Source organism: Panicum hallii, chromosome 5 (genome assembly GCF_002211085.1).
Source record: "Panicum hallii strain FIL2 chromosome 5, PHallii_v3.1, whole genome shotgun sequence".
NCBI classification, from domain to species: Eukaryota; Viridiplantae; Streptophyta; class Magnoliopsida; order Poales; family Poaceae; genus Panicum; species Panicum hallii.
Window position 1 is genome coordinate 7,760,913 of NC_038046.1, and position 27,317 is coordinate 7,788,229.

The following is a 27,317-nucleotide window of genomic DNA, read 5'->3' on the forward strand; positions in this document are numbered from 1 at the left end:
TTGCTTTCCGTCGCACATCAGAAAGCAGCCTGCGCCACAGTTCCCGCGGTCTTGACACTTGTGTCCAGACAGTCCAGCAGGTGTCCGGTCCATGCCGTGCTCGAGCCTTCGAGTTCGAGGGGCGAAATTCCACACGCGCGCCCGGCCAGACGCGCATCACATCGCAGCATCAGGAATCCAGGATCCATCGCCGCGCAAGGTCGTGATCAAGCACTCAAGCAGTTGTGCGCCTCCGCGACGATGGCCGCTTGGACTCTCAGGGGCGCACAGGGCCAGCACAGTCGCGGCACAGATAAGATCGCGGACGCTGGCTAGACAGCACCACAACGGCGATCCTTCTGAGCAGTCGCTGCGGATTCAGAACGAGAGGCCCGGGGCGCACCAAATCTTCTGTGTGGATTTCGCAAACGACAAGTATTATTGGATAGCGGCCTCGTCGATAAACATTCACAATTGGTGGTCAATTGCACAGCACACCGTGACGAGTTGTATACCTTCGATCTCATTTCGAACACAACAACAGCCTCGAGAGCTTCTTCTTTTAAAAAACAAAGAAAAGAAAACTGAACACAACAGGACACCATGCATCCATGCACGCAACGCAGCGGCAGACCGAGCATCGATCTTCCTCCGCGGCTGGTAGCATCGCATCATCACGCGTACTTGTCGGCGATGTCGGCGAGGCACTGCGCCAGGTCCTTGGGCCTGGAGAGCATGACCAGGTGGTCGGCGGCGATCTCCTTCACCTCCTCCACCGGGCTGTTCTCCACCATCCAGCGCTGGAACCCCTCCACGATGCCGTAGTCCTCCGAACACACCACGTACACCCTGCGCACCGAGCCGTACCCGCCCTCGGTGAACGGCTGCTGGGCGGCCAGGTCCTCCATGAACATCGAGCTCACCCGCATCAGGGACGACGCCAGGGTGATGTCCTGCCGATCAGATGACAACCACGTCAGCATGCTGCTTGGGTCGTGGCCACGGCCAAACATGCCTCCTGGATCATTTTTCTTTCAAGCTTTTTTATGTCACTGTCGAGTATCGAGACACAAAGATTGTATCATGAGTGGGACATCCGGGGACAAGATCTGGCTATGTATTAGTATATATTTATGTATTTTTTAGAAAAATAAAAAGTTGATAGTGGCTATGTATTATATCATCTAAGCCCATCCAAGATTCATTGTGTTTGGCTGCTTGCAAACGATGGCGATAGCCGTCCTTTTCAGCCGAGGAAGCTGATGCGCCGCAGCGCGACTGGGTGGCTAGTGGACATCGCTCTCTCTGTGATGCGCTATAGCTACTGATCGGTGAAAGCTACCCACGCAACTTGGCTCACACGAAGGACAAGCAGATCAGATTCATGCACAGTACAGGCGCGTGCGCGTACCTCGGGCGAGCAGAGCTGGAAGAACTTCTCTCGCAGGATCCGGGGCCCGAACAGCATGGACGTGGGGAGCTTGCCCTCGGTGTCCTGCGGCTTCATCTCCGTGTCCATCCAGTCCAGCCACTTCCCCTCCACGAACTTGATCCATCCGTCAGAGCAAACACAAGGTGAAACGGGAGGAACACACGATGGTTACTAGGTTAGTCCAGAGGGAGACATCTCGTACGTTTTCGAGGAAAACAAGATGGCAAGGACACGCACGACAGGAGGAGAATCTAAGGCGGATTGATCGGGTCACTAGCTCGGCAGGTCGCGGATCGTGGCCTCACCTTCTCCAGCACGTGCGACGGCCGCGCGGCGCAGTCGGGCATGAAGGCGCAGAGGAACACGGCGGCGGCGACCTTGTCCGGGAACAGCTCGGCGGCCAGGGCGACGCTCACGCCGCCGAGGCTGTGGCCGACGAGCACCACGCGGTCCCCGGCCGGGAGCGCCGCGAGGAGGTCCAGCAGCGGCGCCGTGTAGTCCCGGAACGTGGGCACCTCGCGGAGCGGCCGCGGGTCCACCCCCGACGCCGCCAGGTCCGGCGTGTCGACGCGGTACCCCGCGGCGCGGAGCGGGGTGGCCACCTTGAACCAGGACCAGCCGCCGAGGCACGCGCCGTGGACGAGCACGATGTGCTTGCTGCCTCCCATGGCGAGAAAGGGTGCTAGCTTCTTGTTGCGCGCGTCGGCTCGAATGCTCGATCACCTCTCGTGCGGCTGCAGCCACGTCTCGGTGCAGAAGAAAACTTTTGGACGACGGCCTTGTATAGCCGGCGCCGCCTGTGCGCGTGGTAGGCGTGCAGCAGCTGAACACGCCGCTCTGGGTCCCCGCTTGACGATGCCGGGTTTCCAGGCAAGTTGCACCGAACAGAAGTACATAACTAATAATCACCTAAAGGGCTTAAGAGCCTTGTTTATAAGGGATGATAAGCTTGTCATTATCTTAAAAAAACTAGGATAGGCTTGTATAAAGCACTACCCATCTAAGTCAACTTTGGAGGGCGGGAAGAGAATGCAAAAAAGTAGATGCAAATGGGATCGCGTGTCTCTTTAAAAAGGTTAGAAACAAAATCAGTAGAAGGAGGAATATACTGGATTCTCGTATGCTAAGTAGTGTTGATGCCTACTAGGATCTCGTGCGGAGCGTGGTGAATATTTGAAGAAGGCGAGTACGCGGACAGCTACGACAGGTTGCTACCAAGTCTCAGCAGAATGCATTTTTGGACCAGCAGAGAGAGAGGTTTCTTCCAGCGAAATGCTAATTGAGCGAGGGGCGTCGCGAATCTGACACATCGATATCCAAATCCAAGCGTCGTCGTCGTCGATCCGCTGCAGAAACGGCGACGCGGACGGCGATGGAAACCACGCCCTCGCCTGCACCCAAACCGAGATGGGAACACGACGGGCGGAGGGCCAGCCAGCGGTTTGGCTCGTAGTCGACGAGACGGCCTTCTGCAGTCTCGCACATTTCACCACCGTTTCAAAAACAGAAGTTGCACAGAAAAAAAAAATCATGTATCTGGAGCCTCCGGTGACTTGATGGTCACACGTCTGACAGACAATTTAGCACAGGAAATTAGGGTGTCAACGGACGGTGTGCTGGACTGTGGAGTTGGCGTGCACGATGGCGCGCCATGTCTACAAATAGGACTCGCGTTGCGCGCGCGTCGCATAAAACAACTCGACCCTCCAGGCCGGCAGGCAGGCACTGAACGTATGAACTGCAGCCAGTTCTTCTGCAACTGGGAAGGTTCAGAGTTCATACATGTTCCCCACTGCAGCACAGGGGATTAAGATAAAGATCAGGCGTAACAACGGAATTATTTCTTAACACAAAAGGTTTCGGTCCTGCCCGGGATAGGATACCCTCGTGCGGCAAATTTTCTTCCACCTGACGTGGCATGCATCCACATGCCTGTTCTAGAAGCCAAATTACCCATGAGGTACATGTACCTACACAAAATTGCCACCTACTAGTTTGGATATGGCAAACGGAATGATACGTGTGAGGCCACCAACATCTTTCAAAGATCAAATTGCGCACTTCATCTTTCGTTGCCACAGGTCCAAAGCTAGTCCAGCGATAGACAGATTTCAGATTCCAAACGTACTGCACAGGAAACTGATTGGCCTTGTTTATGCACGAACGCATGATGCACCTTGCTTTCATCAGAAAACAATCACCAGTTCACCACTCCCACACTTCACTATACCGAGAGCAAACAGACACTGATTCAGGCATTCAGCTGGTAGTAACTGGTAACTAAGCATCTCAAATCGACACATTTATTGGTGTAAGGGCTGTTCACCGCTCAAGAGGAAAAAAAGAGAGGATATTCACTTTATCTGTAAAGCTTTCCTGTCCCTATGTACAAACGTCTGAAATCATGATGGTATCCACATTGATGTATGGCTTCTACATTAGCATTCACCAATTTCTTCTGTACAAACATTAGTAATGCGATGGCAAGCAGGCAAAAGCAAGGGTATCAGTGTATCACTGGCCGTCAGCTTGACCTCCTGTCATCTTCCCCATGGAGAGCGTAAAGTAGAGCAGTATCAACGTGCCCACGCTGGACCTGTAAATGAAAAGTACATGCCACTAAAATGTAAAAAATGCAACGCAGGAAACAGTGGTACCTCTGTAGACTAGGCACCTATCAGCAATAAGTCAAGGTTTCACATATGTCTACCACATATAACTAATATACCCAAACCAGTAAATGGAACGTCCAAATCCATGAGTAGTCACAAGCAGCGTTACATGGAGGTAACTCAATAAGCTGGTAAAAGTAAACAATATCCATCAAGACATGGTTGTAGAATTCCGAATTATCTTTAAATATTCGGTTGTTGGCATCAATTGAGTTTTCTTTATTTCACCCTGATTAATCATTGCTCCAGACTTTTATAAATCCTTTAGTTGTCGTCAATTTATTGCACCGTGTACTGCATGTTTTTTTGTCAATCAATGAGAAGGCCAAGTTGGTGTGGTGACCACAACAAAGAGTTATGCCTGCACGGCTGCACAACTTTGCGAGCCTAAGATATAAAAAACAGGACAGATTCAGAGTTTGAGACCCACAATTCTTCGTCTAACCAGGATAAGGACCAAACTATCCTGAGGGGCCTAAGGTAGGACAGCATTTCTGGTTTTATTCAATGAGTCAATGACTTTGAGGCTGGACAATTGCAACTAGAATTTTCTTGACAAAGTTGTAGTACATTAACCTGAAACTAACAGGAACTGGAAAACATTCATGAAACAACAGGCAATGGTACGGTTGTTATCACTCGATTCATGAAACTACAAATATGGAATCACTCAATTACATTAGTGTTTTTTTTGAAAAAAGGGAAAAATGGTTCACTGTACTGAATTTATATAGATTATGTTGTACTAGCACACTGCTCTTATATACTTGCGTCCAGATCAGAGTTGCAATTATAATTTTCCGTCGCGATCATTAAAAATTGAAAACTAACAGATCCATAAAGTTTGGACAAAATTCCTTAAATGTGTACAGTTTACACCGACAAAATCTATCCTACACACATAGCCAGACGGAACAGCCATATTCTAATTGATGGAGCTATTTTCAACAGCAATCTATTGAGAGCTTTTCATCAAAAGGAAAAGAAGACAGCAACAAGGTTCCTAACTGCTGGTTGTGACACACACGAGGCAACAGAATGCAACGCACACAATTGACACTGAAAGGGACCCTTTTGCTACTTTAATCATGTTGCTTGCAGATGACTGGAAGAATTAAGCCTGGAGATGGAAGAAAATGTATGGCCTGTATGGAACAGGAGTACAGGACCACAGGGACTGAGAAATGGAGGATGGGTTGCTGGTTACTTACAATGCTGCAAAAGCGAAGAGGATCTTCCTGGGATCACGCCACCCAGAAACACGCCGGTTTGCACGGCGGCGTTTTGGTGTTGAGGGGTGGTACAGCTCCCTCGGGCTGCCGTCGACCTGCACCGGCACTGCCTGCTTCTCATACACACCCGCCATACCTAAATAGAAGAAGCTTTGGTGAACTTTTATTCTATTCAGGGTTAAAAAAAGGAAAGTGAAACAGCACTACTTAATGCTGCCTCCTTGCTGTTGCAAAGCTTGATTTCCCATGCACATCAGTTATTACAATTCCCATAACAAATATAAAAACAAAATAATGACAATTTTTTATTTCAAAATTGTTTATTCACACTTCTGTCCGTCTAGTCTAAACGTTCTTCCTGAAATCAGAAATCTTGAGCAATGTATTTACTAAAAGTAGCAGCAGATTTCCCTGCAGGCAGTTTTTTTTTTAAATAACATCCCTGCGGACTGTAGCATCAATCTGTACGTAGTAACTAGTAACAAAAGTCGTACAATGATGCACTGAGTAGGTAGCGGGTAACACCAACGTCCATTTCCGAGGAAGTTTTGATGAGAATGCAGCTATCTCACGCAAAGCATCTGACATGAGACACAGCTTAATGAGGGCTGTATTTGATGAGAAGTCCTGCCAAACTCGTGCGTGGAGTACTCCTCATCTACCTCGTGTGACGCAAGCCGCGAATTTCGATACTCAAAACAGTACTGATGCTAAAGTATCTAGTGCTACCAAACTTAAACGGGCAAAGAACTTGAGAATTTCCTTTTTAAAGAGTTCGAGATTTGAAGTATCACTGTTGTTAAAGGATTCAGATTACGAGTACATGAGCGAGCAGGGAGGATGAACGCGCTGACCGGTCGAAGAAGAATTGGCGTCTGCGCTCCGCTCCCGCTCGAACCCCTTAGCGGCGAATGAGGACTCCATCATCTTAACCAGAATCGGCCGCAACAGCGAAATCAGAAACGGAGAGAACGAAGAGAGTATCTAAGCGAAGTTAAATTCTATTCGGACGAGGCTTACCAGGTCCGGCCCGGACCCAGGCGACTCCTCCTCGCCGCGGATGTCGAGCGCCACGAACTCCGGCGCGGCCCCCCGGTCCACCTCCCGCCGGGCGTGGTCCATGGCTGGCTGTTCCCCTCTGCTCGGTGAGTCTCAGCGACCAAATAACGCGGCGAGGAGCATCACCGGTGGCGGCAGGCAGCAGGCACCGCGTGGAGGACTGGAGGAGTCGAGTCCGAATCGCCGCCTTGACTTGAACTGGTCGCGGCCCTTGACCCGTGCTGTTTGGCGGTGGACGGGGGAGAGAAGGGGAGGAGCCGAGGGATGGAGGCTCCGTGGTTTTTGGCAGCGTGCGAATTAATGGCGGCCGAACACCCGAGCAGGGGAGGGAAAGCCCGAGGGCGGCCGCTCACCGGAAAGGGGCGCGGCGCGGGAGACACGTCTTGGCGGGCGGGCTGGCGAGGAAAGAGGGGGGGAAAAATCTGTCTCTGTTTATTTCGCGTTTGGATTTCTCGCCGGAAATACAACTCGCGACCGGGACGCGAAACGCAAGGGAAAAACATGTGAGCTGTCGCTTTTGATTTAAGGAAAACCTCACTTTACTCTTTATCCACCAACAAAATCAGAATTGCCAGCGCAAAAATGTTCGAACAGAATTGTAGCGATTACTATAAACTGCGTTTTTCTGGCTGGCAGGGTTGACGTTTAGAGTGTTCTCCACAAAAGTCGCCTGCTCTAATTCTAGACTGCTGGTTTGGAATAATTTTAAGAAACTTTGTGCCTTGAGCAGCAATTTTTTCCACGTAATCTCTGTCGTACATCGCACTATTTTTCTTTGCTCGCAAAATAAAAGGAAATGGAACTCTGAAACCTCTCAAAGCCAATTCATAAAAAAGTCCGGTCTGTGTTTTCTTTTACTGTTCGATCCAGCTTCGCGCAGTAGTCTTGTGCCTCCACTTCGAGGCCCAAATGGCTGAGATGGCCAGACGGGCTGGGTGACGGCCTTCCGGCCCATTTAAGATGCGGGAATTAGTTCAGAGTACATTATCAGCACGTAAATTCCTCTCCAAAAAATCAGCACGTAAATAAACGGGAATACAACTTGTTTTGTGACTTGTCATTATTCTATTGGACCCAGAAGTGATTGATGAATGGAAAATCACTCGGACAATGATAGCAAGCCTCAACCCAAGACGGTTATTCGAAACCAACTAGAACGATACCCCTATCATGTAAGAAAGAAAGAAGTAAGATGTCAAATCATGCATCTATTCATTTCACTGACAGGGTTATACCAGTCCTCTTTTATAAAAAAAAGATGGAATCGCTCCTGTTTTGCGAATACATGCATATACCCTGCCTTGCTGAACCTAATTCTCTTCATGTAAAATGCTACGATCCTATAAGAAATGGAATAAATTCTACGCTATATGATTTTTAAAAATATAAAATATGCGGTAGAAAGGATGTTTACTCATACAATATATTTGCCTTTAAGTGCGACATAGATCGTGCTTGGTGCTTACTCCATTTGGTTGTTATAAATCTAGGCAATTTTCGGTATATTTTAATTCCAAATATTAATATCAATTTCATGATATAAATGAGTGATAAGGTGTGTACAATATATGTGCACGTGTTCATGTTATTCTCACTAATAAGCATGAACAAAAAATTAAACCAGAGTAGGTTTAGTAAGTACCCCAAGGCGGGACCAGTGCCGGAGGCACCGGTTGCGCCGTTACCAGCTGGAATAGACATGCTATTCGACTGGCCTTGCTTGAAGTAGCCGAACTATGTCGTTGCAGGAAGATGTTCGCAGTGCAGTCCCACGAACGGTCACGCCGGGAAGTAGACGAAGTAGTCGTTCGCACGAGCGGTTACGCCGGGAAGTAGACGAAGTAGTCGTTCGCACGAGCGTAGACGAAGGAGTCGTTCAGGGAGCGAGCAGTCGCGTCAAGACGCTCCCCAAAAACCTAATTGCCCGCGTCCCGTGCAGGACCTTCAGCGAGCAGAGGTTCCGGAGGCCCTGCTCTCGCTAGACCTGTGCGCGCAGTGCTAGCGATGGGGAAGGCAGAAAGCAGCTGAGGGAGAAGGGAGAGGTCTCCTGAAGAGGAGTACCTGAATGAGAGCTTGAGATGAGTGAGGATGGAAGAAGAGGGTGCTGGCTTATATAGGCTCGAGATGCCTCAGGTTCAACGAACCTGGACGTCACGAATGGCTTTGATGAGCGGCAGTTAATGTGCCTTAATGTACCTCAGATTCAACGAACCTGGACGTCACGAATGGCAGTTAATGTGCCTCAGGTTCAACGAACCTGGACGTCGTAAAGAGCCTTCAATGTCTGGTCATTAGTATTGACATTAACCCTCTGTTTTAATGCTCTTTACTGCAAAAACGTTCTCATCTCAGCACGTCGCACCGCACGTCACGTCACGTCCGGACGCGCACGCGCACGCGCACGCGCACCGCACCGCACCGCCCGGCCGGCCGCACCGCGCCGCGCCGCGCCTCGCCTCGCCTCGGCCACGGCCACGGCCACGGCCCGGCTCGGCGAGGCGAGCGAGCGCGCGCGCGCGTGTGGTTCACCGTCCTCCTCTTACCGGCTTCTCAAGCGGTGTACACGAAGTCCACCTTTTAAGTCAGTTGAGATCCTCCTCAATTCCCGGTACGGAATTAAGCATTGATTCCCTAGCATTAATAGTAGGCTTTAAATTCTTTTAATTGCAATATAATGAATGGGCCAAGCCCATTATTCCAACAATCCCCACCAAGAAATTCAAGCCGCACTAGAAATGCCCTCATTCCCTCATTGATATACCAGTATTCGACAGAGACTGTTAAGTTGAACTTCCATCTAGGACAAAGGCTACACTTATTCACAACTGTGCAATGGACTATGCCTTGAATTGCCAGTTTTGTGCAAACAAGTTTGACCAGAGCCCTACACTGGTACTAGGCTGCAAGAGCATCCCCGCGGTTTGGAGCTTATAAGTCATACTCCATGCCCTTCTTGAGTTTTTAGAGAATACCCAGTTCTCATAGACCATGACCAGTAGTCAAACTCATATAGGTGTGTTCCTTTCAGATATTCTGTAGGACAACATCTTTGTTTCAAGAAAACAACTCATTTGTTTTAAAGAAACCACCTAGAACACATTAAGGTATAGACCAACCTGCCATACAGATTAGAAGAGAAATGCACCTTATACACGGAATGAGCCCTTTTCACAAAGGTTCTCTTCTCACAGTCAGACTTTAGTTTGTTTCACCATCCTAATTCACGGGATCTCCGATCACATAGGACAGGTTTCCACTAAAGAACGACTCACGTGGGTCTCAAGCCCAATTCCATAGATGCATTATCTATCACATTTCGTGAAAGACCCTTTGTAAACTGATCTGCCAGATTTTTAGCCGTCTGAACATAGTCCAGGGCTATAACTCCGGAGTTTTTCAATTTTCTGACAGATTTCAACCGCCTTTTCACATGTCTAGATGACTTCATGTTATCCTTTGAACTGTTCACCTTGACAATTACCGTTTGATTGTCACAGTTCATTAGGATTGCCGGTAACGGTTTTTCAACTATCGGCAAGTCCATAAGGAGCTCACGAAGCCACTCAGCCTCAACAGTGGCGGTATCTAATGCTGTAAGTTCTGCTTCCATAGTTGACCTCGTTAAGATGGTCTGCTTGCAAGACTTCCAGGAAACAGCTCCACCACCAAGTGTAAACACATATCCACTTGTGGCCTTTATCTCATCAGCATCAGAAATCCAATTTGAATCACTATACCCTTCTAGTACCCTTGGGTACCCGGTGTAGTGAATTCCATAGTTCATTGTCCCCTTCAGATAGCGCATTACTCTTTCAAGAGCCTTCCAATGATCATCTCCCGGGTTTGAAACAAACCGGCTCAGTTTGCTTACAGCAAACGAGATGTCAGGTCTTGTAGCGCTCGCTAAATACATTAATGAACCAATGATCTGAGAATATCTCAGCTGATCTCGCATTATCCTTTTGTTCTTTCTAAGAACTAAACTGGCATCATATGGTGTTGAGACAGGTTTATAGTCGCTATAACCAAAGCGACTTAACACCTTCTCCACATAGTGAGACTGTGTAAGAATCACCCCACCATTGATCTCTTTTACCAGTTTTATATTAAGGATAACATCAGCTTCTCCCAGATCCTTCATCTCAAAATTTTGAGATAAAAACTTTTTGACTTCCTTAATCACGTTAAGGCTAGTGCCAAAGATCAGTATGTCATCCACATACAAGCACAAAATCACTCCTTCAGCCCCACCATAGCGATAGTACACACATCTGTCAGCTTCGTTCACAACAAAGACGGCAGAGGTCAAAGTTCTATCAAACTTTTCATGCCACTGCTTAGGCGCTTGCTTGAGACCATATAAAGATTTTAACAACTTACAAACCATTCTTTCTTGATCCTTTGATACAAACCCATCCGGCTGATCCATATAGATCTCCTCTTCTAACTCTCCATTGAGGAAAGCCGTCTTAACGTCCATCTGATGAACGAGAAGACCATAAGAGGCTGCCAGGGAAAGTAACACTCGAATTGTGGTCAATCGGGCAACTGGTGAATAAGTGTCAAAGAAATCTTCTCCTTCTTTTTGGGTATAACCCTTGGCCACAAGCCTAGCCTTGTACTTTTCAATAGTACCATCTGGCCTAAGCTTTTTCTTGAACACCCACTTGCATCCAACCGGTTTACATCCATAAGGACGTTCAACGACCTCCCAGGTTCCATTAGACATAATAGAATCCTTCCAATAGTCAGCATCAGGGGATGAATATGCCTCTTCAATGGTTCTGGGTATATCATCTATGAGGTATACAATGAAATCATCACCAAAAGACTTTACAGTCCTTTGTCTCTTGCTCTTTCTCGGAGCATCATTGTTATCCTCCTCAGGATTTTCTACAAGTGTATGTTCATTGTGTTCTATCGGCTCAGCAGAGCCATCATCAGGTACCGCACGTCACGTCACGTCACGTCCGGCCGCGCACCGCACCGCACCGCCCGCCGCCACGGCCACGGCCCGGCTCGGCGAGGCGAGCGAGCGCGCGCGCGCGTGTGGTTCACCGTCCTCCTCTTACCGGCTTCTCAAGCGGTGTACACGAAGTCCACCTTTTAAGTCAGTTGAGATCCTCCTCAATTCCCGGTACGGAATTAAGCATTGATTCCCTAGCATTAATAGTAGGCTTTAAATTCTTTTAATTGCAATAGAATGAATGGGCCAAGCCCATTATTCCAACATTGGTTAATCTTTTTTCATCTCTAATAGAAGTTGATATGTGTTTTTCCTATTTTTCTTCTTTTTAGTGTGTTGTCGTCCAGCGATATCAATAGCGTATGGTGTGGATTGTCGAAAGATCCTAAACTGGTATCTACAATATTTGTGGAAGCTGGATTATATTTACCAAATGATTTATGCAAGCATGGAATAACTATACTATATATGTGTCCATCGAAAAAAATTATACTATATATGCATGGTAATATTGGAACATGTAAGTGTGATTTTTGTGGCCCGTAGCAAAAGTAATAGAACTTGGGATGGGTGGTGAGGATGCATTCTTATCCCGTCCCTGTCCGACGTGTCCGTCCGCAGTGTCGCTCCGTTTTTCCCCTTATCAGGCACACATTGCGGCGGCAAACAGGGGGTGGTTGGAACATGACAAGGGAATACATGTCCCGACATAACAATCGGTCAGACCGCGCGCCGCTCTCAATCACCTAGCAATGCTTCAGTTTAGGAGCCTTCACTTGGCACATCTGTCCAGTGTTACCATTCTACATCCTGTCAAACGCAAATACTTTGACCTTGAACAGACACGGTATGCGTCGCCAGAGATCACCCGGCAGGTAGACTGGTTCACCAACAAACGTCTTACCTACCGGCTTGCCCAAGTCCGGCCTCCGCTGTGCTGGTGTAGGCAGCGCTCGTGCGTCAGCCATTCCTTGATCAGCGGAGCACTGAGCTCAGCAAACCAAGACGGTCTCAAGTCTGCGCTGCTGTTCCTGCTCCTCTTCCTCGCCGTTACCTAGTTTTTTTTTTCCCTCTCGAGAAGCTTCGAGTCCTGGTGCTTATCATCAGGTACAGTCCAGCCTTCACATCGACAGTCCCGGCCTCATGCTGAACAGCCAGCGAGGAGGACCATCTAATGTGAACGTGGACAGGCCCTGTGCTAGTCAGCTAAAAGAATCCGTTGACCGTCACAAAAGCCACGCCGCACGACGGCGAGGTCGGGCCCGCCGCCGCCGCCGGCCCCTCCGCCTACATGCTCGCGCCTCCTGCCTGCCGGTCCCGTGTGAAACGGCTACTGCGCTTTTCGCCTTTTCTCCTCCCTGCCCTTTCCGCGTAGCCTCCAACCAGGCAACGACATTCCATCGCCCGCCCCGGCCTGGATCGATTTCCCGGCCAAGGCAGCCTTCGACGTCCGGCTCGGTCCTTAACCAACTCGCGTATTCTGAGATCCCCGAAAGCGAGGGCCGGCCTACCTACCGCTGCGGCCTCGCCGCCTCGCTTTCAGCGGCGACTTCTCATCGATTCTGTATCCTCGTGCCCAGGGTTTTTATTCGCGGGGAGCTGGCGGATCCCGGCAATTTTTATACTCGGTCCAGTTCCACCCAGCCCGGCGTCCAGTCCGACCCCTCGCCATCCCCATCGAGTTCCTGGCGCGCGATAGGATGGTTCTAACGCTTCTCGAGCTGCTGCTTCCGTGAGTCCTAAGCGACGCCCGCGGCGACTCGATTCGATTCCCGGTGGTTCGGCGGCGCGCGGCTCCGGTTGCCGATGGCATTGAGGCTGCTGCTGGTGGTGGCGGCGGCGGCGGTCGCCGCGGCGAGCTGCCGGGCGGGCCTCGCGGACCCCGCGGTGAGCGCGCTGCCGGGGCTCCCCGTCGCCGGGCTCGCCGTCGGGTTCTACAAAGAGTCATGCCCGGAGGTGGAGGACCTGGTGCTCACCGAGATGCGCGCCATCGTCGAGAAGGACCGGACCCTCGGGCCGGCGATGCTGCGGTTCATGTTCCACGACTGCCTCGTCAGGGTGCGTCTTGCTCCTGTCTCTAGCTTCAGCTGATCAGTTCGTTCATTCCCTCGCGCTCCCGTGCCCCTCGACCGTGTTGGCGTCGTGCGTGTCCCGTCGCGTGCGCCAAATGAGAAACACGGCGGGGTCATCGGCGCGTCGTCGCCGTGCCGGCTGGTGATGACGCGGGTTTCTTCCTGGATGTGGTCGCGTGCAGGGGTGCGACGCATCGATCATGCTCAAATCGCGGAGCAACAAGGGGGAGCAGGACGCCTTACCGAGCTACGGCCTCCGCGGCTACGAGGAGATCGAGCAGATCAAGGCCAAGGTGGAGGCGGCGTGCCCGCTCACCGTGTCGTGCGCGGACATCATCGCCCTGGCCGCCCGGGACGCCGTGTACCTGGTAAGCGTCATCCATCCATTGGTCAAATGATGCATTCGTGACGAGCGAGCAAGCTCGATAGCCTCGCCGTGGTGTTCATTGCTTGCTCTCACGGCGTGGTGTTCATTGCTTGCTCTCCTTCGATCACCGTTGACAACCGTCTTCGTTCTTGCCGCAGAGCAACGGGCCGCGCTACGCCGTCGAGACCGGCCGCCGGGACGGCAAGGTGTCGGCCAAGTTCGACGCCGAGAGCGACCTCCCGCCCCCATCCTCCAACATCGTCGACCTCAAAACCTACTTCAGCGTCAAGGGCTTGGGCTGGAAGGACCTCGTCGTCCTATCAGGTAAATGAATTCATGAAACAATCCATGAACAAGAACAACTAGCTATAACTTCCAATTGGATGACAAGTGCAAGCAAAGCTAGTTCATGTTCCAGTTATTAAACCGATCGATCGATAAATCCTGCCCGTCGATCGACTTGCAGGGAGCCACACGATCGGCACCGCGCAGTGCTCGACGTTCGCGTCGGACCGGCTCTACAACTTCAGCGGGAGGGGGATGCAGGACCCGTCGCTGGATAAGGCGTACGCGGCGAGCCTGCGGGAGGAGTGCGAGCCGGGGCTCAAGAACGACACGACCCCGGTGGTGATGGACCCGACCAGCCCCTACGAGTTCGACCTGAGCTACTACCGCCACGTGTACAGAGATTCGGGGCTCTTCCTCTCCGACCAGGCGCTCATGCACGACCGGTGGACGAGGGAGTACGTGGAGCGGATGGCCGCCGCGGCGTCGCCCGACGAATTCTTCGCCGACTACGCGGTCGCCATGACCAACATGGGCCGGCTCGAGGTGCTCACGGGCGACAGCGGGGAGATCCGGGAGACCTGTGCCGCGTACGTTAACTAGAAGCGAAGCGAGGAGGATAGGCTAGCTGCGGCTAGCTAGAGCGGCGATTGGGTGGTTGGTGGGCCGTGAGTTGTTCCTGCGACGTGCAACTGTGCAAGTGGTGGATCCGATCGGCACGCCGCGGCGGCAGCGTGGGAGCCAACCGGGATGCACTTGCCGTATCCTACATTCCTACTTGGGGTGGTTAGAGGATTGACTTCGCCGTGAGGCTGGACTGAATGCATTATTCTTTGCTGCCGAAAAAGAAGTTCAATTGTACTAGGATGTAAGAAAAAAGCCACCTGTTTCGTTCTTCAACTTGATCCTCCATTGTTTGGTGAGGTGTCAGCTGAGGACTTGTTCTCATTCGCACGATGGCCAATTGGCCACTGACCAGGTAATATGACAGCTGAGCTGACGTTGCTTTTGTTCCAACAATTTGTTCAAAATCTCTACTTGAACTGCAAACTACACGGCCCAAGCGAGGGTTCCAATATATCAAACGGAAGATGGATAAACTCCGTAACTTCCAGCCCAACATCGGTCCACTATTTATCTTCTTCTCCGCCTCCGGTAGCGGCCGGCGTGCCATTCCAATCGGTCGCGCCCTCACCTTGTCATGCCGCCTCCATCGCAGCTGCTGAGTGGCTGCCCCACCGCACCCTCCCTTCCCCTTTCTTCACCTGTGGCGGGCGGCTCCCACCCCCACCGCCCTCCCAGTTCCCACCCCCGCCAATCCAGTTGTCTCCTACCGAACTTCGCCACCGTCTCGCCCACCTTCACCTCGGGCTAACCAGCCACCTCAGACCTCCTTCTAAGCCGGTGGCCACCGGAGAATCCGGAACCCTAACCCTAGCACCTCAACGACGGCGAACCTCGAGAGCCGCCAGCGGAGGAGGAAGGAGCCGATCGGACGGTCCTAAAGGCGCGCATAAATCTTCAACATTGAAAGTTGGATGGACTTTCCAACTTCTGGAAGATGTATAGGATTCCAAGGTTCGGGAAGCCGGCAGCTTCCGGCCCAACGGCCTGAATGCTCCTTCGGTTAGATCGGCCCACTCACTGCTGCCTGTTTGAGCCCGCACTGAGCCGGCCCATCTTCTATCTTGGCCCTTGTCCAAGCTTGCTGGCCCTGGCCCATCTAGCAACGGGACACATTTCAGAGAAAGAAAAATAAAAGATAAATTCAATGGGTCGGAAAGCCACCCACATGCATTTCTCAATTCGTTGATTAGCCGAGGTCGCTTGTTTCAGCGTCACCGTGGGAGTTGGATTCCCACGTCTAAACACGGGCCCTCCACCCTTGCGTGTTCGGTAGAAGCATATTCCATCCCATTGCCGTATCATGTCATCGTATACGCATATGCAATCCAAATATTCCTGTTGCGGCAGAGGCGCTTAGGGATAAATCATCACGGGGTACTCAACCTCCCTGCCAGCCTGTGGTTATCTAGGCTTTTTTCCACTTTGGACTTTTCCTGTACTCTATCCAAACCAAAATATCCTCCCGGTGCTTTGGAAACCAAGGCTCGTTTGAGTCCGAAGAATTTTAGTTGCCGCCACATTAGGTATTTAGACATCAAGTAAAAATATTAAATATAGATTATTTATAAAACCGATTGCATAAATGGAGACTTATTCGCGAGATGAATCCACTAAACCTTATTAGTCCATGATTCGATAATATTATGCTACAGTAAATATATGCTAATGATGAATTAATTAGACTTAAGAGATTTAATTTGTAAATTAATCTCTATTTATGCAATTAGTTTTATAGTTAGTTCATGTGCAGTATTTTTAACTGACATTGTTAGTCCCCGGATCCAGCTCCCAAGATTCCTGCCAGGCTGCCACGGCGCTCGCTGCATCCGTGCTCCCGTCGCTTGTTTCAAACGGGACATGTACGGCGAGGCCATAAAAGTCCGGTCGAGATCCGGCGACGACGCCAGATCTGCGCGGCGGGGCTCTGACACCCCCGCCGTCCTCCAGAAATAAAAAGTAGAGGCAGCAAGCGACGCAACGCGAGGGCCACACGGCAGCGTACCCCCAGCCGGAACAGCAATCGTAGGCGGCGAGGCAACGCCTGGCCTGGCTGGCTCGGTTTGGGTTTGGTTATCTCCCCAGCCAAGCCAACGACCGGCACGAGCAGCTTCCTTCCTTCACCCCATCGCCCCCGTAATCTCCCACGCGAACCCAAGCAAGGCAAAGCAAACACGAAGCGGCAACCGATTCCAAGTCCGTCGCTGCGCGGCTTATCCCTTCCCCGCTTCGTCTCCGAGCGCCAACCGATTGGAATTAGCATCGGGGCTCCATTAATTTTCTGGCGAAAGCAGGGGCCAAGCCGCGCTTTACCTCCTATTCTATTTCACCAAATCCCCCTCTCCTCGTCCCCCTTCGTCTCGCCCAGGGAAAGGAACGAAGGGAAAAAAAAGCGGAGAGAAAAAAACGAAACCGCAAGCAAACCCTCGCTTTCTCCGATCGAATTGCTCGCCCCCGTGCGACCACCGCCGGCTCGGCCGCTCCCCACCACCAGTCCCCTCCCCTCCGCGCCCGCGCCGGGTGATCTAGGCCTCTCGCCCGCCCGTGCCGATTTCACCCCCAATCGAGCTCCCCTCCCCGCGCGCGGCCATGGCGAGCACCTGAGATACGGTCAGTGGGCTGTTTCTCTGCGAGAGTCCCCCCGAGTCCCCACAGAAACAGCCCGGGGGCATCAGCGATCGGTTGGGAGCGGCTTGGTTCGGTCTGATTGGTGGCTCCGCCTCGGCTTCGGCTTCCTCCTCCGACTCTAGCTTGGAAGCTAAGGCGGCGCTTGCTCGGTTCGGTTTGCATCTGAGGAGGCGGGGGGGTGGGGTGCGGTGGTAGCGTGCACGCGTGGTCTTCGTCGCCGGCTTCATGCGGGACGCCGCGCAGGCTCCTCGCGGCGGCGGGGGCTTCTTCTCCGCGCGCTCGCTCTCCAACTACATGCGGATCGTGTCGTCCGGGGCGTCCACGGCCGCCTCCACGCTGCGCTCGGCGGGGGCCTCGCTGGTGAACTCGATCGCCAGCCACGAGGAGGACGGGAGCCGCGACCAGGTTCGTTTGCTTGCTTCAAGCCTTAAATTGCTCTATCTCTGCTTGCTTTAGTTTAGCACCGCTAATAATTGGAAACTGAGTCACCTTTTAGTTGCTTCACGTGTGCGTCCGTTAAAACGAGCAAAAAATGTATTTATGACACTTTCAATTCTGTTGGTGCCCCCAATATTTGCAGCACGATTTTTATTTATGCCAGTTTTTTTACCATGCATTAAATATATAGTCCCACTGCGATGTTTGAACTGCAAACTCTTTTAGTAGTGTGTTATTATTGCAGTAGCCACTGCTACTTGTTCAGCAGTTTGCAAAGTACTGAGATGATTTGGGTGCTACCAGACATGCCAAGCTGCAGATTTGGAAACCGCAGAGCTAGCACAAGTAGACAAGTTAGCTTGGAAGTCCTGCTTGTAATTCAGTGGATCCGAAGTCCTGTTTGGTCTGGACATTATGCCTACTTATATTCTACATCCTATTTGTTCCAATGATAAGTTATGCATAATCCTAATTACAATATTAGGAAAGGAAGTTATACTCTGATCTATTCAGGATTGCCATTTTGACATGGAAATTAGACTTGAGTTTCACCATGGTCCATACAGTATGGTAAAATGACCGAATGCTAAGAAAAAGGTGGTTATGATACTGTGACTTTGCATTACTGTCCTATGTTGACAAAGTATTACAGTAGAAAATAAACATAGGCTAATTGTTCAGCATCCCGCCCATGCAAGTTGTATGTACTTATAGATGAATAATGTGTATAGGTACCTGATATTTTTGTTTTTTGAACACATGATTCGTTATAATTTTTGTGAACTACATTTTTCATATTGACAATTAACAACTATCATTGCATAGCTAGCATAAAAAAACTAGCACTGGTTATATACCCCCTCCGTTTCTAAATATATGACATTTAACTTGTCCCAAACATCATATGTTTTAAAATGAATGGGGTATTATTGTTTCTCTATCAGTCATGCAAGATGCTATACATCAGATCAATGAATGATGCGCCTATGCTTGTAATTTTCAATTTTTTGAGTATGTTATTCAGTAATCCTTGTAGGCAGTACTTCCATATACTTACGAAGCCAACACTCTTCTTATGTGTTTTATGGTTTGCAGGTACAATGGGCTGGCTTTGATAAACTTGAATGTGGGGGTGGGATGCTACGACAAGTCTTGTTACTAGCTTACAAATCTGGCTTCCAAGTGTGGGATGTGGAACATGCTGATGATGTACGGCAACTGGAATCCAGACACGATGGCGCTGTTTCTTTCATGCAGCTGCTAAAGGATCCAATATTCACAACAAAATCTGAAGATAGATTTGCAGATGCACGGCCATTGCTAGCTCTTGCTTGTGAAGGAACTAACACTGGAAGTGGAAACAACCATGACACTAATGTTCCTATTTTTGATGGAACCAATGGTGCTTTCCATAATACAGGCAGTGAAAATCTTCCTACTGTCATTCGATTTTATTCATTGAGGGCCCATGAATATGTGCATACATTGAGGTTCAGATCAGCTGTTTATTCAATAAGGTGCAGTCCAAGAGTTGTAGCTGTTTCACAGGCTACTCAGGTATGCCATTTTCACTCTTCCAAAGCCTTTTTTGAACCATGAGTGATCCTGATGGCAAAAATACGTTTTGCAGATACATTGTTTTGATGCTGCAACAATGGAGAGAGAATACACTGTTCTCACCAGTCCTACAGCTGCACAAATTTCAGGTTATGGCCCACTTGGACTGGGCCCTAGATGGATTGCATACTCTGGAATTCCAGTTCCAGTTCCAGGTACAGGACGTGTTAGCCCTCAGCTTCTTAGTCTGTCTCCCTTTGTTCCACCTCCTGGTTCAAATGGTAGTGTGGTGGCATACTATGCAAAAGAATCAAGCAAGCAACTGGCTGCCGGCATTGTAACACTTGGTGATGTTGGATATAAGAAGCTATCCAAGTATTGTGCAGATTTCATTCCAAATGGCAATGGTATCGTAAAGCAAAGGAGTTCTGGCTACAAAGCAAATGGAGCAACAAATGGGCACCTCATTGACAATGAATATGCTGGAACGGTACATACTTCTTCAGTAGTTGTCATCGTTAATTCTGTTGTCGTGAAATTGGTTGACACTGTTGCGGGCTTTATCATGTAACTAATAGTAGTAACAATCAATCAACTTTAAGGCCAGTAGGGACCTCGGAACCACCCACCTGACCAGTTGGCTAACTATCTGATGATGCTACAGGAATATGCTTGTGTAGATTGTTTACCACTTCGCTTTAGTGAATAAATTAAACCAGCCATTTTATTGAGTTGTTTGATTTTATCAGTGAATAAAGTAAGAACAATATTACCCCTCAATACTAGACCAGATGATGTAGCAGGAAAGGTGGATAGGTTATTCTTTGGTCTGGAGAGAATTAAAATAAAAAGAGAGTACCCTAACGAATTTGGGTGCATCGATTTTTTCCCCTTACCTATGTGATTAACAAGTGTTTAGTGTAAACAATTGTTCTTTTATTTTTGCAATTACAGTTCCATTAATATGATTATGCCTTGCCTTTACCTACTTCACAGAATGTTGACCTGTATTTTGTTCCCCTTACAGGTCATTGTTCGAGATATTGTCTCCAAGTTATTGATAGTTCAGTTCAGGGCTCACACTAGTCCCATTTCAGCACTTTGCTTTGATCCAAGTGGAACTTTGCTGGTGACAGCATCTGTTCATGGTCAAAACATCAATGTTTTCCGCATTATACCTCCTCCACATGGGACATCAGAAGCAGGTCAAATTGGAACATATGTTCATCTGTACAAATTGCAAAGAGGCATTACCAATGCGGTAAGCTGGCATACCTATTTCTTGCTAATTATTTGTAATGTGGTTGGCTGTAAAAGTATCACTTTTCTTATAGGTCATAAAAGACATCAGCTTTAGTGATGATAGTGAGTGGATAATGATTAGCTCTTCAAGAGGAACCAGTCATCTGTTTTCAATATCTCCATATAGTGGATCAACAAGATTCCGTTACAGTGATAACAACCCTGCAGAAAATGATTACATGGTGGATTCATCATCAGTTAATAATACTGCTCATTGGTCCCAGAAGTCAGCGCCCTCTTTGAGTCTCAGTCAGAAGACGCTTTTCGTATCTGGACCCCCTCTCACTTTGTCTGTTGTTAGTAGGATAAGAAATGGGAGTAACTTGTTTAAGGGTGCTGTCCATGGTGCTGCAGCATTTGCAACTGGTGTTTCCAGTCCAATTTCTGGTGCTATCGCTTCAACATTTCACAATTGCAAGGGTGCTGACCTTAATTCAGATGGCAGTTCACGCATGAAGTATCATTTACTAGTATTTTCTCCATCAGGATGCATCATACAGTATGTTCTTCATCTCTCAGCTGAACAGGATTCTGGATTTGATTTCCCTGTGGGCCCCATTTCTTATGGTTCAGAAAGAGAAACTGATACAAAATTTGTTATTGAAGCTCTTCAGAAGTGGGATGTCTGTCATAAAAGAAATAGAAGAGACAGTGCTGAGAGTTTTGCATATAGTGATTTTGATAATGGAGAAAATAATAAACTTTTCCAGAAAGTAATGAAGAAAGGAACTAGTATCTATCCATTTGATTGTGCCGCTCTTGAAAGACCAAAGCTCGGTGCTGATGAAAATCGTAATTTCTATATTTCTCAGAGTGAGTTGCAGACTCATGTTATGCAAACTCCACTCTGGTCTAGATCTGGGGTATCTTCTTGCACCTTTTCCCTTTCAATGCAGCATATATCTTTTCTATTTGATTGACATGCTGGAGCTTATTGTAATACCTGCTTATTGACTGATATGTCAGATACACTTTCAAGTTATGGCGGGTGAAACTTTAGAAACAGACAATCTCGATATAACTTCAGGGGAAGTTGAAGTAGAAAAAATCCAGACACATAACATAGAATCCAGGTCAAAGAATCTCATACCAGTCTTTGACTCCCTTCATACATCAAGGTTTCAACAGACAAGGTATGTGAGCACTTCTTGTTAGTGATTGATGTAAAGCCAATACAGCTAAATAATGTGTTTCATCTATGCGGTTGATAAAGGCTGGCTAATTTTTATAAGATAATTCAGACCTTCATCATGGAATGGGAAATTGCTGCTGGTACCATTTTCTGATTAGATTTCTCCTGTGCTGACTAATGTACCTTTACCCTCTAGGTTGAACACTCCTGATAACAACAGGTATGGACTGCTTCAGCGGCAGAAGTCTGGGATTTCAGAAGATGGTAGACTCTCTCGAAAAAGCAGTTGTAGTTCTTTGGACTGCATGTCTGAAGGGCCCAAAAGCTCTGATGACGGTGGTTTCGGTAAATATGTAGTAGATGATAGCAGTGCTTCTGTAAATAACAATCCTAGTGTCAAACTCCATGCCGAGCTTGTAAATAATACTGGGAGCCTTAAGTCAGAGGCCCAGCTCGGATTTGTACATAGCAGAGAGGATGGTGAAGATGAAGAGCAACTCCCAGACTTGTGATAGTGACTCTGTCAAGGTAAGTGCTTTAGCATATTTGTTATTCTTTAGCACTGGCCTGCATGATATAATGCCGTTGAACTACCCAACCCATACAAGCAGCCAGCTGCAGACATATGCCTAGATTTTGTTTGCACATTGGTGCCCGTCATGATCATGAGCTCTTAACATGGCTTGCAGATGGTCTATCTGATGGAGGAGCCTCTTTTACTCGCTGAAGTCTTCATTGTGCGTGTGTAGCTGAATTCTTTTATTTCTCCATCCGGAGTTCTTTTACCTCTCTTCTATAGTTCTATTCATAGGCATTCATGGAAATTTTACCAAGAGAAAAGATAGAAAGGGAGGTTGAATTATCGCCCTATGGGTGGAAGCTTTGGTGCTGTGAGTTGGGGTTTCTATCTTACAAGAATTTGTACATAACATGATTGTTCATTGCATTTCCAATAATAGCACGTAATTTGTGAATATTTGAAACTCCTCATAGTCTCAGCTGCAAGAGGTCTCCCACCAGTTCAGATATTGTCAATTTCTTCGGTATCTTGCAACTGGATGAACAGAGGATGTCATTCAGATAATCTATTTACTCCATTTTGCGATACTTTAAATTTTCCTGTGGAACTTCTTTTAGTTTGAGCAATCTTTATCTACTGAGAGAGGCCTTGTTGCAGCAATCTATTTAGTTTAATTTTTCGCTCCAATCCATATGGATGGTAAGGTACTACTTCTAGTCCAAATTTATTATAATTCGTTTTGGTTTTTTCGTAAATTACAATTTATTTTGATTTTTCTAGATACATTTATTTTACTATGTATCTAGATGTACACTATATCTAGATACATAGCAAAAATTATATACTAAAAAAGCTAAAATAAAATAAATTGTAACGGTGGGAGTAATAGGTTTATCCAGACAAGCCTGGAGTATTATGAAATGGATCGGCAGATTGAGTAACTAATTATAGAATGGACCAGGAAAATAAATTGAGGTAAGAGTTGGTACCAAAAGTCGAGATACATTTATTCCAGAACATATCTGAGTTACTATTGTCAACTCCTTACCTTCAATTATTTCGTTTTCAGCAGTTGAATTTCTCAAAACATAATATTTTTCTTAAAAAACAAATGTCTTCACCCTTAGAAATGCTGGATGAATAATAGCAGAATAACTTAGCATGGCCTTTTCAAATTATATATTGAGGCTTGAGGCAAATGTATGTCAATTCGAATTTCTCTTACAAAAACCTGTCCCTTTCTCAGTTTCTCTATCTCTGCAACGCTTCAGAACCTTTTTCTTAACCCAGCCTTTTGTCACACACAAAGATCATCGCACAAAAAGACCATAGTCACAGTCTCACAGACATCTCTCCTCACTCTCAATTCTCGAAGAATCAAACAGAGGCGAAGATGACGAGGACTCCTCAACTCCTCCCTCTCCTCGTCGCCGCCATCGCCGTTTCCTTGTCCGCGGCGGCAGCGTCCAGCACAACCACCACGTCACACCCCGGCCGCCTCCAAGGCCTCCTCGCCGAAGTGTGGCAATGGCGGGAACGCCACCTGGCCGACCCGTTCTGGCACCCGGGCGGCGGGTCGGCGCCCGGCGTCCGGCCGAACACCGTAGCCGCGTGGGTGCTCTCCTTCCTCGCCGCGTCCGTGTCGAGCGCCGGCGGCGTGGGCGGCGGGTCGCTGTTCCTGCCCATCCTGAACCTGGTGGCGGGGCTGGGCCTGAAGCGCGCCACGGCCTACTCGTCCTTCATGGTGACGGGCGGCGCGGCGTCGAACGTGCTGTACAACCTGGCGTGCACGGGCGGCGGCGGGCGGCTGATCGACTACGACATCGCGCTGCTGTTCCAGCCGTGCCTGCTCCTGGGCGTGAGCATCGGGGTGGTGTGCAACGTCATGTTCCCCGAGTGGCTCATCACCGTGCTCTTCTCCCTGTTCCTCGCATGCTGCACCGCCAAGACGTGGCGCGCCGGGCTCAAGATCTGGCGCTCCGAGAGCCGCGGCGGCGCCGAAGCCGGGGGCGCGCGCGGCGCCCACCCCAGCGCGGAGGAGCCCCTGCTGCTGCCCTGCGGCGCCGGCGACGCCGAGGACGGCGGGCGCGGCAATGGCGCCGGGTTCCCGTGGAAGGACGTGGCGCTGCTGGTCATGGTGTGGCTCTGCTTCTTCGCGCTCCATGTCCTCATTGGAGATAAGCACGGGAAGGTGCGTGCGGCTCGTCTCATCCATCACCTCCCCTCCACCCTCGCGCGTGAGCCTCTCGACCGGCCCTGCCCGCTAACAGCATGTCCGTGCTCGGCTGCGGCCGAGCCACGGAAGCGACACCCGCGCGCATCTCCGACGCCGGCACAGAGTTGAAGGGGCACCTGCGACGGTGAGCGTGTGGCCATCCATGATCACCATGAGCACAGAGCCAGCAACTGGGAAACGCGTCGCACAAAGCGAGCGAGAAAGTAGTGTGCCTTTCGTAATCTAGGCCGCTTCTTTTCGCTTGTCATGTTACGTTGTGAATTATTCGCCTCTCCTTTCGCCACAGTGGGAAGTAGGGCTTGCTCCTATCCGTTGCATTCCTTCTCCCTTGCTAGTGGAACGTCTCGGTCGTTTTTACTCGACAGTAACCGGACCTATCGCGCCTGAACACACGGTGCCCTCCCTTTTTCCCCTTTGCCACGTTGGCGTGCGTCCTGCTAGCTAGGTCCTGTCCAGATCGTACTCGGCTTGGACAATTTAAGCATATTTAGTTTCCTAGCACTTATTTTAAATCATGTTATATCGAATGTTTCGATACTAATTATAAAAATTAAATATAAGCTAGTTATAAAACTAACTGCATAAATTTAGGTTTATTCACGAGACGAATCTATTAAGTCTAATTAATCTATAATTAGCACATGTTTACTGTAGCATCATATGAGCTAATTACGGACTAATTAGGTTTAATAGATTGGTTTCACGAATAAACTTAAAATTTTAGAATTTATTTTATTATTAATTTATATTTAATACTTCTAGTATCCAAAGATCCGAGGGAAGGAAACACCCCTCCTAGCTCGCTCCGGAAAGAAACTAAGATAGGCCTATAGCTATAGGTCCACTTGGAAAGTTGAATAGGCATGAATAGGTTGCTAAACCCGAATTGTGCAGCCACTGTCTGGTGAACTGAATGGTCAGCGTCAAATGCCTGTTTGTTTGTGGCAGCTTGTATCCAGGTCAACGGCGTATTGAAAACCCTGTCTGTCCCTGCGCTCAGAATCCTAGCAGATCGTGCTCCTCCACTTTCACTGTATACGGATTCAGAATTCAGAGCCCTGAAACTGTTAGTGGCAAGTTGAGGGCCGCCATCACTTCTTAAAAAAAATTATGAAGTCATGACAGTCACAGCAGATGCGCTCCCTCTTTCAGACATTTCAGTTCAAAGCAGAGAACATTTTGAACTCGATCTTACCTGCGCAGGGTGTGATCAAGATAAAACCCTGCGGCGTGGCCTACTGGCTCATCACCCTGTTCCAGCTACCTGCCGCCGTGGCTTTCACGGCGTATATCATGTACGCCAAGCGGAAGAAACACGATGCTCATAGCCAAGAGGATGGCAAGGTAGGTCGCCCGGCCAATTTTATTTTATCTGATTATTATTGATGTGGCAAAGCTCAAAGCAACTTGGACTGAGCATGCCATGGTCGAAGCAGGCAGATCTCCTGGGAGCTACAATGGAGCCGACCCTGCCGTCACTCACATTCCCGCTGGCGGCTTTCGTCACCGGCGCTCTGAGCGGCCTCTTCGGCATCGGAGGGGGGCTGCTTCTCAACCCTGTCCTTCTCCAGATCGGAATCAATCCGCAGGTATACAGGATACCGGATTTTTTTTTTCAGTTATACTGTTCCCCATACTTGCCAATGCGTCACTAGATTACAGTTAAATTACAGCATTCACTCATGTTTTCAGTGTTACATCCTTCTCAAAAAAAAACTTTGTCTGCAGACTGCAGCAGCGACGTCTTCGTTCATGGTCCTGTTCTGCGCGTCGATGTCCATGGTTCAGTTCATGCTGCTGGGCGTGAAGGGCATCGGGCAGGCCTCCGTGTACGCGGGGATCTGCTTCGTCGCGTCCGTCGTCGGGGTCGTCGTGGTCGAGCGCGCCGTCAGGAAGTCCGGGCGGGTCTCGCTGATCGTGTTCCTGGTCACCGCCATCATGGCGCTCAGCACGGTGATCGTCACCTGCTTCGGCGCGCAGGATGTCTGGATGCAGTACGCCAGCGGAGCGTACATGGGATTCAAGCTGCCCTGCTGACATCCTCACCGGGAGTCGTTGTCGGCTACTTTTGGCTTGGCCTTTGGGCTCTCTGAAGGAAGATTTTGCTCTTGATATTGTAATGGCTAGCTTGGGGCTTACTGCTTGCTGAAATAACTTTCCTGCCGGTGCTCTTCCTGGGAAGAGGCAGAGGACTGATTCTGGACACTGATTATATAGACTTAATAAAAGCTCAGGTTTTTATGTAGTATGGGTTGCCATCGTCCTATTGCCAAATCATTCCTTTCAGTGTGCACTTATTCACCGATGACTTGCCACTCAGGCCGGTCTCAATGCATAATTTTATGATAAAAATTTAGTAACCGAACCGGATAAATGTCATGGAATGAAACTTCTCTCACATTCCATAAAACTCTCCCTTCTCTCCTCGTAAATATCCTATCATGTCAGCAAAATTTAATGTCTATGAAACTCTTATAAAACTCCACTGAGATTGGCTTATGTATATATGACATAATTGAACATATTAAGCTGTCAGAAAGGATACTTATATGAATGTGCAAATAAAAGAGGACAACAGGGTAGGTTTTGCTGCCAGTTCTTTATCTTGGACGAATTTGCTGGCCACTTGACCGCCATGGCTCCATCAATGGAATATTTGTCAGCAACGATACATCAGCACCCTGTCATTCGGTTAGGTGTACTACTCTTGAGAAAGGCATGGTCGTTGTTTTTGTCGGTGCCAATACGAACAAACCAGGCATGATCTAGCGACAATCCAAAAGTTCTACGGATTGTAGGCACCAACCGAGCTGTCT

The 27,317-nt window shown here is 48.9% G+C and overlaps 5 protein-coding genes across 5 annotated transcripts; 3 read left to right on the plus strand and 2 right to left on the minus strand.

Annotated features, from left to right (window-relative positions):
• Positions 1–484: 484 nt before the first annotated feature.
• LOC112894034 (salicylic acid-binding protein 2-like) lies at positions 485–2,289 on the minus strand. Its single transcript, XM_025961605.1, has 3 exons — positions 1,717–2,289; positions 1,391–1,525; positions 485–932 (listed from the first exon to the last, which is right to left on the minus strand). Exons 1-3 carry the CDS (start codon positions 2,077–2,079, stop codon positions 654–656), a joined length of 777 nt encoding a protein of 258 aa, XP_025817390.1. The 5' UTR covers positions 2,080–2,289; the 3' UTR covers positions 485–653.
• A 1,326-nt stretch (positions 2,290–3,615) lies between these two features.
• Positions 3,616–6,797, minus strand: LOC112895782. Its single transcript, XM_025963772.1, has 4 exons — positions 6,336–6,797; positions 6,170–6,242; positions 5,295–5,451; positions 3,616–4,007 (listed from the first exon to the last, which is right to left on the minus strand). The coding sequence occupies exons 1-4, from the start codon at positions 6,435–6,437 to the stop codon at positions 3,926–3,928; spliced, it is 414 nt and encodes a 137-aa protein (XP_025819557.1). The 5' UTR covers positions 6,438–6,797; the 3' UTR covers positions 3,616–3,925.
• A 6,030-nt stretch (positions 6,798–12,827) lies between these two features.
• On the plus strand, positions 12,828–15,081 carry LOC112894087 (peroxidase 1-like). Its single transcript, XM_025961686.1, has 4 exons — positions 12,828–13,398; positions 13,595–13,780; positions 13,938–14,103; positions 14,246–15,081. Exons 1-4 carry the CDS (start codon positions 13,147–13,149, stop codon positions 14,665–14,667), a joined length of 1,026 nt encoding a protein of 341 aa, XP_025817471.1. The 5' UTR covers positions 12,828–13,146; the 3' UTR covers positions 14,668–15,081.
• Positions 15,082–16,833: 1,752 nt separating this feature from the next.
• Positions 16,834–22,728, plus strand: LOC112893398 (autophagy-related protein 18f-like). The gene is made up of 8 exons (XM_025960703.1): positions 16,834–17,721; positions 18,850–19,311; positions 19,385–19,801; positions 20,339–20,572; positions 20,646–21,476; positions 21,580–21,746; positions 21,942–22,273; positions 22,435–22,728. Exons 1-7 carry the CDS (start codon positions 17,542–17,544, stop codon positions 22,255–22,257), a joined length of 2,607 nt encoding a protein of 868 aa, XP_025816488.1. The 5' UTR covers positions 16,834–17,541; the 3' UTR covers positions 22,258–22,273; positions 22,435–22,728.
• Positions 22,729–23,452: 724 nt separating this feature from the next.
• On the plus strand, positions 23,453–26,757 carry LOC112891647 (sulfite exporter TauE/SafE family protein 5-like). The gene is made up of 4 exons (XM_025958554.1): positions 23,453–24,456; positions 25,705–25,845; positions 25,938–26,090; positions 26,230–26,757. Exons 1-4 carry the CDS (start codon positions 23,659–23,661, stop codon positions 26,536–26,538), a joined length of 1,401 nt encoding a protein of 466 aa, XP_025814339.1. The 5' UTR covers positions 23,453–23,658; the 3' UTR covers positions 26,539–26,757.
• Positions 26,758–27,317: the final 560 nt, after the last annotated feature.